Genomic DNA, 13,929 nt, shown 5'->3' with positions numbered 1-13,929 from the left:
AATTCACACCATGAAAAAAAATGAATCCCTGCAAAGGTACGGCAGTGCAGCGTAGGCTCACACATTTTCCAAAGCAAGAAGTAGGACCCAAAGCAGATCTGTATCACATCATATTTACTTAAACAGTATTCATTTTAATATTTTCTATATTACATTGATAAAACATTAATTTAGCCGAAAACTGAAAAAAATGCCCATTTTAAAACATAAGTTTTACACAGGGACCCTCTAAAACACAGTGCCTCAAAAGTACTTCGACCTGCATAAAGGCCCTTGTTATGTCACATAAATATAATACATAATAATGCATATTGTGCTTGATGTAAGGCCAAAGCCGGATTACAAACCAGGATAATCAGGCAACTGCTCAGACCCTCAGGGGTCTGCAAAGCACCAGGTTCAATGTGTGTATGGTTTAGAGAAATATTATGGAACACCTACGTGAAGGAATACGCACCATTGATTTACAACATTAGCTGGACATCTTCTTGTTCCTTCAGTCGAATGGTTGAGTTTTACTGTGTAGAACGATGTATGTGCAGAGTCTGACACTAGAAGACTTTCCCCCCCCCCCCATTCATTGCTAAAAGTGAAAATTTTCTCAGTGCTTATGGATAATCGGATTTTAAGAGGCATGATTTGTGACATCACAAATAGTCTGGATTCCAGTCCTGGTCCAATATTCAGCATACACAAGTGTGATGGGGACACTTGAAGCCTCCAGCACCACTGTGAATAGACTTTACAGTGAAGCAGGAGGCATCCTGTGTCCAGTATTTTTATGTATGCCTTAATGTGTGGAGGGGATCTTGAAGTAGGTTTTATTGTGCTCACGGTGGAAATTCCTCTAATGTTCTGTTTAAATGATCTATTTAAAGTAGTATCCACTACTCAAAATTAGTTAGGGATATTGGGATATGGGTGCATATATGCACGCAATAAAAGGCAAATGAAATGTGTCACATTATACCAAAAATATTCACAAAACACACAAAAGGAAATTCTGATATGTCGCAGAACAAACAAAAACAAAATATCCCAATATCCCTAACTATTTTTGAGTAGTGTACATTCACAATGCAGAGAGAAATGGTGGTGGTGGTGGAGGAGGGTGTCCATCACATGGATGTATAAATGGTCCACGGCTCATTTTCGCCCCCATGTGTCTAAATCTGGCCATCTTACACAGAAAGCCACCCGTCTGTCAGAACCAGTACACTAGAGGGCGCTCTACTTCTGACAAACTATCCCCGACTCTCATCTCCTCCTCCTCCGTCTCCTTGTCACATTGTCCAACATGGCTGCCTCCATGGCGAGGACCTGCTGCTATGCATCGCGGCATGGATCCTGTATTCTCCCCCTCACATTCAGATCTAAATTTCACTTTTCTTCCCCTGTACACAACGGACTGCTGTTGTCTCTAAACAAACGCGGCATCCTGAGGGAATCTTTCCCAGAAAACGCAGCTCAGGACCAGCTCCCTCGGTTGCTCCAGTCCGGTGCTCAGACTGTGTACTGCGGCTTTGACCCCACGGCCGACAGCCTCCATGTGGGCAACCTGCTCGCTCTCATCGGCCTGCTGCACTTCCGAAACGCCGGGCACCACGTCCTCGCTGTGCTCGGAGGGGCCACGGCCCAAATCGGAGACCCGAGCGGGAAAACGAGCGAGAGGGAGCGGATGTCCGAGGACGCCGTGGAGGCGAACACCCGCAGCATCCGGGAGAGTATCCAGAGGATCTTCACCAACCACGAAGTGCACTTTCACGACAGCTCCAAGAAGCTGGGCACCGTGACTGTACTGAACAACCTGAGCTGGTACAAGGACCGGAGCGTGGTGGGGTTTCTGTCCGAGGCCGGGAGGCACTTCAGGATGGGCACCATGCTCAGCCGCCACAGCGTGCAGTCCAGGCTGAAGAGCGCAGACGGTATGAGCCTGACAGAGTTCACCTACCAGGTGTTCCAAGCTTATGACTTCCACCACCTGAACCAAATATACGGCTGCAAGATTCAGCTCGGGGGCACCGACCAGCTGGGCAATTTGATGTCTGGCCATGAGTTCATTCACAAGTAAATGTCCATCTTACTTTAAAAAAATAGGTTATAATAGCGGAAATATTCGTGTTTTGTTGACATTGTTCCAAACCTCGTAGACAATTCTGCTAATTTAATAAACATTGATCCTTGGTTATTGTGTGCACACCAGAAAAGTGTGACTCAGGAGCTTGTGTGAATTGTTAGGGGGCACTCTTTAATTCGGCGTACTTCTAACCCACCAAGCAGCTGTTCATTTTAGTAAAACACGTGACAGTTTGTTTTGTGGACACCTGGCAAAGTCTAGCCATCAAGGTGACACTGTGAGGCCTGAAAAGCTCTTGACCCACATGTTATAGCTTAGTCTTGTTATCAAACTGGAGGCGATTGCCTGCTGATCAGCAAAAGCTTGTGATTTCTACTGCACCATCTCAACCAAATAGTAATGTCCCAATATTTTTTGGCCATATCGTCACGATATTCGATATATACCTCGATATTTTGAAATCTCGTGGCGGCAGAATCAATGTCACAATATTTTCTTAACAAAAACCTTGATGTCAACACTGCAATGATATTGTATGGATGAATATTGGTACTTTTCAAAATATTACCACAATAAGATTTTTAATAAATAATCATCAGAAATCAGGGTAAATAAAGTGCGTAAAGGCAAATATTAGACCAGGTAGAAGAGTCTGGTAAGTTCAGAAAATTACATCACTTTACTGTAGTACAGCCTTTAAAACCAGGAAACACTTATGCTATATTATGATTTAACGATATCCACAGTCTAACAGGATAGATGGTTTCATATCAAGATATTGATACATTTCCCAGCCTTACCGTGCAGTGACCAGCTGGACAACTTGGTGTCTGGCTACGAGTTAATTTACCAGACAGTACCCTCTATGGCTATATTTTCCATTTATCTGTTACCTTTATAAATCAATGTGTTTTTATAGTGCGATATCGTAAATGACAAATTTATACAAATTTCACTATTAAATAATCATTTTGATGTTTAATGTAAATATGCTCTTATGCAGATCAGACAAAACTCTTCTTTTCATTTTGTTAGCTTGGATCACAGCTTGCTATAAATCATCAATTTGAACAACAAAAATCTGTAAATCAATAACACAATAGTAAAAATAGACCATTCCTGTCACAAGTTTTGAAATGCCTACACCAGACATGCAACAGTTGTTTGATAAATCCCGATTCCTCGACAGAGTGAGCGGTGAGGAGGTGTACGGCCTCACCATCCCCCTGGTGACCAGCTCGGTCGGGGACAAGCTGGGGAAGACGGCCGGCAACGCAGTGTGGCTCAACAGAGACAAGACATCTCCCTTTGAACTCTACCAGTTCTTTCTCAGGCAGCCCGACGCCAGTGTGGAGGGGTAGGTGAAGATGAAGCCCGGCTGATAACTTTTGGTTTTAAAGATGTCAGTGCAAGTTCTGAAAGCAACTCATAAACCACCTCATCTGGCTGGTTGATGTAGAATCTAACTGTAATAGGAGGCTAAGGTACATATTGTGGTGTTTTCACAGGTACCTGAAGCTGTTCACCTTCCTTCCTCTGGCGGAGGTGGAGAGCCTGATGGAGCAGCAGAGAGAGGATCCAGGTAAACGCCTCGCACACAAACGACTGGCTGCAGAGGTGACGAAACTGGTGCACGGAAAGGAGGGACTGGAGAGTGCAAAGAGGTCAGTTTATGCTGTTTGTGTTTGTACTGTATGTGGTATTTAATGTTCTTTTATTCAGTATATTTTTCTTGATCATTTCTTACAGTTTTATACATGATATTCTTTATTTGTGTCAACTTATTAAAGACAGCAGGAATCCATTCAGTCGGAGAACAGATAAGTGTAACCGAGGAAGAGACAAAAAAAGTCATATTTAATACTTTCATTGCAGATGCACGAACGCGCTGTACCACAGCAGCGTGCAGGCCTTGGAGCAAATGAGTGACGAGGAGCTTCAGGAGCTCTTCAGGGAGGCTCCCTTTCATGAGATGCTGTTGGAGCCGGGAACCACTGTGATAGATGCCTGCCGCCTGGTCAACGCAATCCCCAAGGGAGCCAAAGGGTAGGTTAACTGCAACTCCCATGGTGCATTTCGTCAAGAATTCACCTATGACCGTACATTCAATTACATTATGTGTGCTCCTAACTGTGGGTGAATTCAAGAGATTATGTTTTGAGAATTTTTTTTTTAATGATTGTGGGTATTAAAGTATTATATACTGAATTATTAGATATGGTGCCTCTTAAGTAAATCTATATGATTGTTTTATTATCTGGAATAATCCTGAGTTTCACTGTTAGGATAAAACGTTGGAAAAAAATGTTTTAATGCGATTTCAGAATGAGCAGAGAGAGCACACGTTTTCACACTCCAGAGTAGACATTACTGAGAGTGAGCATTAAAGGGTCATTCCACCCAAATTACAGTAACATATATTCTTAGGTTTTTTTTTTTAGCACGACAATGAACTTTATTGTCCAAAATCAGAGCACTCAAACAGTAAACTTCTATTTGATAATTGTAAATCAACTCAAGCATCTTTTTCTGCATTTTGTTCTTTAAAAAAAAAAAAATGTTTTCATATTGGCACATATACGCAGATACCAATATATCTCTGAGAGGTTGATATTGTCAGGCTCCATCCTTTACCTTTGATGCCATGAAGCCACACACAGTTTTAGTGACAGTTAATTAAATGTTATTCAGTGTTCTCTGCATTGTTGAGTGTAAATGAGTCACCATGTCCAGATTTAGATGTTGCTTTTGAAGTACCTTTCATCTGCATTGTACTGGATCAAACAAATCTCAACACCTGGGGGAAATGAATGAAAACAATTCATATGTAAATTTTGGCTTTTTTGCAGTTTGGGTGACTTACTTGTAGCCATTTCTACATTTCTTCATTTAACTGTCCATTTCTTCTAATAATTGTCAAATGATTATTTTTTAAAAATGTCTATATGATGTTTTCAAATAGCCAAAAGCTATAATAATTTCTAGTGATACAAAACAGAAGATTGTGCATTCTTACACAAGAAACAGGAACCAGTGAATATTTGGAATTTGTCTTTGATAAATGGCTGAAATAATACATTGATTTGCCAAAATGATTGGCAATCCATTTTCTGGCTATTGAATAATCAGGCATGAATGTATAAATAACATCTTAAGAATGAGCAGATATATATATCACTGAGTGCACAATACATGAGGTATTGCATATCGCATAATCTGTCAGCTGCACGATGTACTGCAGTTTTATTATTATTTAGAATTTCGATCATATACATCCATGCTTTAGTTTGATTGTAGGCTTTAAAAAGTTTGGTTGACAATTTTATAAGTTTGCATGATCATAATATGTTTTGCAATGAAAGGTAACGTGCTGACTAGTTTGCTCAGTTTTTATGTAGGGGGAACTATGCACTAACTCACTGTTTCAATGTTTGTGTGCAGGTATCGAATGGTTTCCGAGGGAGCAGTGTGGATCAACCACAAGCGGACAGACAAACCAGAGCAGGTGCTGATCCCCAAACTCCATATCCTATCAAATGGACTTACCTTGCTCAGAGTGGGCAAGAGGAACTTCTACATCATCAAGTGGCTCAGTCTCTGAGGCTCTCGAATGGGACCAGTTTGACGTATGATGGACTGACTGGGAAGGTAGGCGACTACACCTCTGCAGGGTCAGTGAGGAGACGTGGATGGACTGATACTTTGGAACATTATGGGTTTTTGCCGTAGCCTAAACCCTCAGTGATTGCCTGTGGTTGTCATATAAATATGTATATGTACAGATGTGATGTTTATCTAAAGCTATGGTATTAAAGATCATTTTGATATAAAGCTGGCTGCCTGCTGACTTTGTACTGCTGCAGAGATCTTGTAGAGTGACCACTAGGGGGCAGCATTGTTCCAGTCATAACGGTGGCACTGCTGCAGGCACACACAGCTGCACCACATACCCTGCTGTGACCCCATAGGTAAATAATTGCTCACATTAAAATCAAATTGCATCATTTCTCGCAAACAGCTTATGGTTCTATTTTAAGAAAGTCACGTTTCTTTCAGTTTGATGTGAACATAAGGCCAACAGCTGTCTTAATGTGGCTGTTTTTTTGCCTTTCCTAGTGGTGGAAGGTGTAAACTGTACCAGTAAGAAAAGAACTAGGTTTTAGATAACCTTCAAGACAAACTAATCTTGCTTGTAGATCATTATTAGATTCCATAAATTTTATATTTAATTGGTAGAATATTTTTTACGAGATTGGCATAGGTTTTTCCCTGAGAGTACCAAGTTTTCAGTGTGGTGTAAATAACCATTTCTTCCTCTTAGCACACTGGGTCTTTGCTTGTCATTCTTCGGTTTATCTTTCGGGATTATTGTTTTCCTTGCATTTTTAGACTTCTGAATGTGGAGACGTGCATGGCTTTCTAGTCCCAGTACATCTGTTCTTCTCTTTTTCTCCTGGGGCCCGGTGGAGATGAGGACAGGGCCTGGTGTGTGCTGACCTTGACTTACCCCTCTCGGCTCCAGAGAATCGGTGGAAGTGCAGTGTCGTAAAGATACACATTTGCACAATATGCAGAAATGTTTTGCTGTTGTTGTTATTCTTGTTCAGTAGTTTTGGACATTGGGGGTATACCTACCCTAGCAGAGGGCCCACACCTTGAAGCTTTAGCGATGTATTTTCAGAAATGTCATCTCTTTTAAGGTGGAATGTTTAAAAAGTCATTCATTTTTTTCAAAAACTGCCTCCACAACTTATTTTTATAAATCTTACTGACGATTGTTTTGGCAGCATTTTAATTTTGTATTTATATGCAGATGTGTATTTTGTTATTTGTTTACATTTCTATAATATATTTGGTTTAGGTTTTTATTTGTATTTTTTAAGGTAGATAGGTAATTTGAATTTAAAATGAAGGATTGTGATGTCTCAAACTCCACCCTTAAGTTGAGGCTTTAGTCAGTTATGCTATTAGGATGCAGTTTTGTAAAACCGCTTTCTACAGGCATACGACTTAATGTCTAAATTTGTCAGCAGCTTTCATCTCTGGCCAAAAAGATATATATATATGGATATATTTTTTTTTTTTCTAATTTGGCAGCTGAGATAAAAAATAATAATAAGTTAACATTGATGGTATTTTCTATTTGATCATAAAAATAAAATGCAACATATTTTATTTTGAAAAAGAAAAGCTTCGTCAGACAACAATGAAAGAAGTGTGGCGTTGAAACACTTCAAACAAAGTTTGTTTTTCTTTGCTGCAACATCAGTGTTAAACGTGAGGATGAAACCTTGGTGGACTTGGTGCACAGACGTTGCCTGGATGTCGCAACTAACCGGTCCACCTTAAGGAAGTGGGCGGGCTTAAGCGCGTTGACCAATGAGCGTCCGTCTTCGCATTTAAATAGCTCCGTGTGTCAATCATTTTTTTTCCTCCCCCCCTCCCCAGTTCAGCTCCACTCTCAATCCCAAGTACATCTTTCAATCGCCATATTGGGTACTGAGAAGGTTTGTCTGCCGTCTCTCTCACTACGGACGGACCTGACAGCGGCTCCAGCTCCTGTGCACTTTGTTTTGATGATCCGCGGAGACTTCACCGGGCTCCACCACACCGCGGCCGTCACCGTCTCCAGCTCGACGTCTGCATGGCATAAGCCGTTTTTACGCTCGTTGTGGATCTTGCTCAGCGTCAAGGAGATAACCCTTGTTTTCTGAGCGGTGTTTTGTTTTTTTTTTCTCGTGAAAAACTGGACGCTCCCGGCTGTTTTGTAAAAAACAAAAACAAATTGTCGTCTTTCTTCGGGGGGGGAAAATGTCAGATGTTCGACTATCAAACGGGAGCCCGACGCTGGAGCGGACGGACCCCCGGGTGTCGGATCACCCGAAACCTTCAGCCTGCAGGAGCCTGTTCGGCTCGGTGAATCACGAAGAGTTAAAGAGGGATTTAAAGGGACATTTGCGGGATATGGAAGAGGCTGCCTCCGCCAAGTGGGGCTTCGACTTCGCCAATCACACGCCGCTGGCCAACGCCAGGCTCGAGTGGGAACTAGTGGATTGCAGAGACGTCCCGACTTTCTACAACGGGCAGGTTACGCGGAAAGAGAAGGGCGTCTGCTCTGCTGGGAATAACAATGTGGATCTAAACGGGAATCATAACTGTGTTGTGGTGGCTCCGAGCGAAGACAGCGACAGGTCTGACGGGCAGATGGAGTGCACGGAGCAGTGCACCGGGCTGAGGAAAAGACCTGCATGTCACGGTACTAGACTTGCACCCCAAATCAGCGCTGTTTTCACCCGAGTGCATTTGAATGTAACAGGTAGCCGGGCTGCAACACATCCAGGCTTTATGTCGCTCAATTTCTATAATTTGAATTAGCTCTAAATTGGGATCGCAATGAAATTTTTTCCAGCTCTACATGCATCGCGACATCTATTTATTTATTTTTTAGTAGTTTTTTTTTTTTTTTTTTTTTTACTGACGGTTACATTTTGCTTTTTGCAGACACCTCGGCTCAAAATAAGAGGTCACACACCAGCTCAGATGAAGTTAGTTGTCCGAGCCGGAGCCTCTCTGCAGAACACACACCCAGAAAGACCAGTCCCAAGAGGCAAACGTGAGGACGAGGAAAAACGGTAAGGAAGTGTTTTTTGGATTTGATGCGACTTTTCTAAAAATGTGCATTTTTTAAATGGAGTTCTGCGTAAAGAGTAGAAAACGCAGAGTACGCCCCCCCCCTCCTCTCTCTTCCAGCTGTTGATTGCATAGAAGACAGATGCAAAATTAGCTTTTATTGTTTTATTTTGGCGATGTGAAGCAACCTCAGATGAAACGATGTTTTTTTTTTTCTGTGTGCACCTCAAAGGTGTTGTCAGACTGCCCCATTCATTTAACAGCAGTAGTAACAGTGCCAGCAAAAGCTTTCCACCAAAGCTTTTGCTTGTATTTTTGCACTTCGATGCACTCTGATGGATGCAAGAGGAGTAAGAAACAGCTGAAACGTGGCTGCACTTTTGCACCTTTTTTACTACAGCCCCGCTGCCTGCCGCGGCGAGCCTGACTTACCGACTAAACTGTAAACAACAAGTGTGCTGAACAACAGTGTAGTAGTAACACGTCAGCAGCCACTGCCCTCAGCACAGAGCACAGCAGAGACGGGAAGGGGCTGGTCCCTCTGTGTGTGTGTGTGTGTGTGTGTGTGTGTGCGCGCGCGTGTGCGTGTGTGTGTGTGCGTGTGCGTGCGTGCGTGCTGCACACACTTTGCACACTAATGTTACAACACACACGTCTGTCTCTGCCGGTGGAGAGAGTGTGCAGAGGAGCTGTGCAGGTCTGAAATCAAGTGTGCCTGCTGGCCAAGGCTGAGGGGAATATGTGCAGTGTCATGGCAGGATGTGAACACCCAAACTTGTCTTTTTAGTGTGTGTGTTTTTTTTAATTCATGGAATCCTGTGATGTGTTTTTAAAGATGGCGAACACACAGAAATATATAAAGGACATGGTGGTTTTGATGGAGAAACGCTGAAATATATCAGATTTTTGTTTGCATGCTTGCTTTTGTAGTCACGTTTTTTTGAATAAAGAAAAAATCCTATTAATAATTTAAGTATAAGATTTAAGAAGGTGCAAGTGCTGATGTAAAATCACACTCCTGCTATTATTACACACATACTATCCAGGAAAGAGATGAATGAATGAGCCAACAAACCAACTCTTGCATCAGCTCAGCTGACAGTGTTCAGTGTATTCACATGTTTCACACCATGTTTTTGAATGCTGACCCAAGTCAACCCTCCTCTTTTTTTTCAAAGTTTCCATTTTTGCTAGCTGAAAACTGCACAAAATTTCTGTCTATTCTCACTTGTTTTGCAAAAGTATTCTGAAAGTGATGCATGATGCTCAGTGTTATAAGTTATTCCTAACCTTGCAGCCTCTTATTTATTTTCTTTCATCTGATTTTTTTTTTTCCCCCACAGAGCCGAAGATGTATTTCCCCTTTTTATGTGGGAAACCTCAGTGATGGCCGAATTATTTTTTTCTTTTTTTTTTTTTTTTTTTTTTTTTTTGGAAGAGGAACTACACAGCATCAGAAACATATCAGCTCTCCTGAAGACGGGGGAGGACGCTGTTGAAGCACTGAATAGAAACACTAAAGTTGTGGCACTCAATTTAAAAAGTTACTGCCTCTAAAAGCAGTCAATGTAGCAGTGTGCAATTAGGTTTGATTTCCTTTTTTGCTCCTTATTTTTTACTACCTGTGTGTAAATAAATATACATATTATATATTATTTCTCTCCATATGTAGCACATAAGAAAAGCATTATGATTTGAACACAGATCCTTTATGTAAAAAGGTGTGAATTTTGATTTGACTTGAAGAATTGCAGTGTAGTTTTGATACGTGTTTCCAAAATGCTGTTCTGTTTTTGTTTTCTTTTCTAAAAAGGCAGTGTGACTCTGACAAAGTCCCTAATTGCTACATTTAAAACACAAAAAAAAAAATCATGGCTTCTTACAGTTTCTTAACAGTGTATCTTCACTTCGTCATCTTCCTAACTCAGCAGTGAAGAACGGTACAAATGTAGCTCATCTGTTGTTTTATTTTTCCTTCCTCTGGTCACATCAGTGTCACCAAGTGCAGGTTCTCCTAGAAGATCTATTTCCCCAGGAAATCAACACAATAAAAAAAATCTATAATAGTTGTGTTAGGACTTCCTTTTACATCACCCGGTATTTATTTTGTGATAGATGTGTTTAGCATCAGTTGTATCCTGGAATATGATCTATTTTTGTCTCAAGTTCTCCTGCACACCTCAGCCACATTGTGAAGGTGTGTGTGATTTCCTCTGGAGTCGTGAGGTACTCAGATATTGAAGGACAAAGACCATACAAACTGCACAGGTTGTGTCGTAAAGTCATCCTCTCTGTGACTATATTCCTTTTTTGTTTCATCAGCCTTAATGCTCTTCAGAGAGGTTTTTTTTCTGAAAAGGGTTGAATGTCCTACAATACCAAATACATGGTTGCTTCAGTATGGTTGCCAGCGCCACCTGTGCTCCTTTAATTGACTTCACATCGTATTACTTTGTGATAACCTTGACTTAAATTTCCATGTATGTTTTTGTACTTTTTTTCTTCTCTTTTTTTTTGTTCACAAATGTTGTTAGCCTGCTGAGGATGCAAATGTGAGCGTCTAAAAGCTTCCCTTTATTTGCCTAAAGTGTGGGTTATATTCAAAGAGACCAGTGTACACCTGGATGGAAAGAGAGAGAGAGCGAGAGAGAGAGAGAACAGTTCGTCTCAGAAATGCAGTCACCATGCCTGTGTATTTGTGTAAATCTTTGCAATGTACCTATGTACATAATTTTGTAAAAACACTGAGAAATTATACTAACTTATTTATGTCAAGCTTTTTTTTATGTAGAATAAAAAAATGGGTTTTTGATTACGGTTATCCAAAGTGGCATTTACTTTATTATAATTGTCTTATTTTGTAAAAGCATATTTTTGGTAGTTTTTTTTTTTTTCTTATCAATAAGGTTGCAAACTGAGCCTGATAAAATATTTGATGTGCATTTTGTAATGTGTGGTTATAAAATGTGTTGCAATCAATTAAAAAAGAAAATTAAATCTATCTGACTTGTGGGTGTTTTTTTTTTATTTTTACACTTGGTGTAAATTTACCATCATACACACAGACACACACACACACATTTTTATCTACATATACCAAGCTTTCTCTAATAAAATAACCAAAAGAAAAATATAACAAAATTTTCTGTTGCTATTAAAGTCCAAAACACACTTTTGAAAGTGCAGAGCATTTGCAGCAGCTGTGTGAGTGGAGGCATCCTGGTACAATGTAGTGACACTCCCAATATGAATCCACCAGTTTTGAGCGGGCTGATGATTGACACTTCGGTCATCCAATGAAAAGGAGAGCGGGGAAAGCAGACCACTTGTTGCAGCCAGTAACATTCAGTAACTTATCATGGGAATGGCTCTCATGGAAAAAAAAAAATATATGTAAGTGCTTTGAGCTCAGAATACGGTCCTCAACTACAAGGTAAAACACTGCAACATTAATTATTTGTATTTTATAAATATATATATTTTTTTACTATTTCATTGGCCTCAGTAGCGTATGCATTTCTTTGAGTGTCTGTGTGAAGATGAGTGTGTGTAACCAAATGAGTGTGTGAGAGGAGTGAGACAGACTGTGTTTTCACTTCTCAGTCTTGTGTGGTGTGTTTCATATCACGCTGTCATCTTAAATTGTTCTTGCCACTAAGAAGGTTTCTAACATTTATTTTTAAGTTATTGAAGGGGTTTTTTTTGTAAAATGTACTATGCCTAGTGGTGAAATTGCATTCAACTTAGGATGTGTATTTTTGCACCTCTTGATTAAATCTAAAATTCAAGGGTTAAAAAATATATTTAAATCTATTCAACATATTATATTTTAAATATGTTTAAATGATTATTGTTTTTGTTGTAATTTTTTAGAAATGGGATCTTTTCACAGATAACCTAAAAAATATATTATATTACTAATAAATACACAACCTCACCTAACTGCTTCAGTGAAACTTCTAATTTTATTTTCCTTTACATAAAAAATATTCTCATCCTCGTGAGTGATGCACACCAACAGCAGAGCCCTAATCCGTGTCTAGACGCCCTTTGACCTGCAGTAACTTTACTACACATGTGTCTCTGTCTCTGTCAAGGCACATCTTCTGCTGTGAAACCCAAATTAATGCTTTCACTGCACGGCATCCCCCTGCTTCCTCCTCCAGCCACAGACACAGGAAGACACCTGCAGCAGCTCTTTAAAGCTGGATGGGTGGGGGCTCTTTGCTTGTGTGTAGGTGTGTGTGTGAGGAGAGGGGAGGAGGGGATGGTGGTGTGTGTGTGGGGGGGTTTGGTCCTGAAGTGTGCAGGTGGGTAACCTCAGCTCAGCCGTCCACCCCCACTCTGAGCCCAGCCCATTGTCCCAGTGTGTGGGCCTTTGTGTGGAGGGCCATTGTAAGGGGCCGGGGCCGGCCACTGTTGTGTCTGGGGCTTCTCTGCTCAGACAAAGAGCCCGTCTACGGGCCTCCACCCTGCCCAAACAGCAGACTGACTGACTGACTGGGTGTCTGACTGACTGACTGCTTGACTAGGTGGCTGACTTACTGACTAAATGGCTGACTGGGTGTCTGTTTGGTTGACTGGCTGATTGGATGGAGGCAGAAGAGGAGAAAGTGTGTTTCAGCCAAGAAGCCATCAATGCTATATGCAAATAATTTTTTTAACAATAAAAACATCCTTACAAATTTGCTTTTAAATGTAGTATTTTTTGGTGTAATTATGACATTTACAGGGATTTTTTTTACAATTAAAAATGCTTTTAGGATTTTCGAGAAAATAAAAAAAAATACATTGAGGCATAATGTGGTTGCGGTTTGCGAGAAAATGTAGGCTGCACCCGTTGTGTAACTTACATGACAGGAAATAATTCACAATGTAAAGGCTATGCTAAACATATGACAACAAGCTCATCAGAAAATTGTGTTTTTGGTGAAGTGTAATCATTCCAACCATGAATGTGTGTGCTGGTGGGTGTGAGTGTGTGTCCTGTGAGCACTTTCAACAAAAGCATTATTTTTATCTATACAGTGAGTACATGTACTGTAATGTGAGGGGTGTCAACACCCTGTTATCACTCAAGTGCAACATGGGTATTTTCTTATTTCTTCAGGCAATGGGCGGTATAATTTCACCACACTGATGTAATAATTACACACGGTGACTGCAAAATGTTATGTTGATTGTAAAAGTCTGACACATTTCTTTATGAATTACATATCATT

The 13,929-nt window shown here is 40.7% G+C and overlaps 2 protein-coding genes across 2 annotated transcripts; both read left to right on the top strand.

Moving 5' to 3' along the window:
• Positions 1–1,270: 1,270 nt before the first annotated feature.
• Positions 1,271–5,908, top strand: yars2 (tyrosyl-tRNA synthetase 2, mitochondrial). Its single transcript, XM_073472240.1, has 5 exons — positions 1,271–2,067; positions 3,267–3,434; positions 3,586–3,741; positions 3,953–4,123; positions 5,519–5,908. Exons 1-5 carry the CDS (start codon positions 1,298–1,300, stop codon positions 5,676–5,678), a joined length of 1,425 nt encoding a protein of 474 aa, XP_073328341.1. The 5' UTR covers positions 1,271–1,297; the 3' UTR covers positions 5,679–5,908.
• Positions 5,909–7,502: 1,594 nt separating this feature from the next.
• cdkn1bb (cyclin dependent kinase inhibitor 1Bb) lies at positions 7,503–11,708 on the top strand. Its single transcript, XM_073472788.1, has 3 exons — positions 7,503–8,333; positions 8,579–8,709; positions 10,051–11,708. Exons 1-2 carry the CDS (start codon positions 7,889–7,891, stop codon positions 8,692–8,694), a joined length of 561 nt encoding a protein of 186 aa, XP_073328889.1. The 5' UTR covers positions 7,503–7,888; the 3' UTR covers positions 8,695–8,709; positions 10,051–11,708.
• Positions 11,709–13,929: the final 2,221 nt, after the last annotated feature.

The sequence above is a fragment of the Pagrus major genome, chromosome 8, assembly GCF_040436345.1.
Source record: "Pagrus major chromosome 8, Pma_NU_1.0".
NCBI lineage: Eukaryota > Metazoa > Chordata > Actinopteri > Spariformes > Sparidae > Pagrus > Pagrus major.
The sequence above is the reverse complement of the archived record's forward strand: the minus strand, read 5'-3'. Positions and strand labels throughout refer to the sequence as shown.

Excerpts from the sequence above, each read along its gene's own strand:
- yars2 (XM_073472240.1), top strand. The coding sequence starts at position 1,298 with ATGGCTGCCTCCATGGCGAGGACCTGCTGCTATGCATCGCGGCATGGA. Across the intron at positions 3,435-3,585 it reads CCCGACGCCAGTGTGGAGGG|GTACCTGAAGCTGTTCACCT; the intron begins GTAGGTGAAGAT and ends GTGTTTTCACAG. Across the intron at positions 3,742-3,952 it reads GGACTGGAGAGTGCAAAGAG|ATGCACGAACGCGCTGTACC; the intron begins GTCAGTTTATGC and ends CTTTCATTGCAG.
- cdkn1bb (XM_073472788.1), top strand. The coding sequence starts at position 7,889 with ATGTCAGATGTTCGACTATCAAACGGGAGCCCGACGCTGGAGCGGACG. Across the intron at positions 8,334-8,578 it reads GAAAAGACCTGCATGTCACG|ACACCTCGGCTCAAAATAAG; the intron begins GTACTAGACTTG and ends TGCTTTTTGCAG.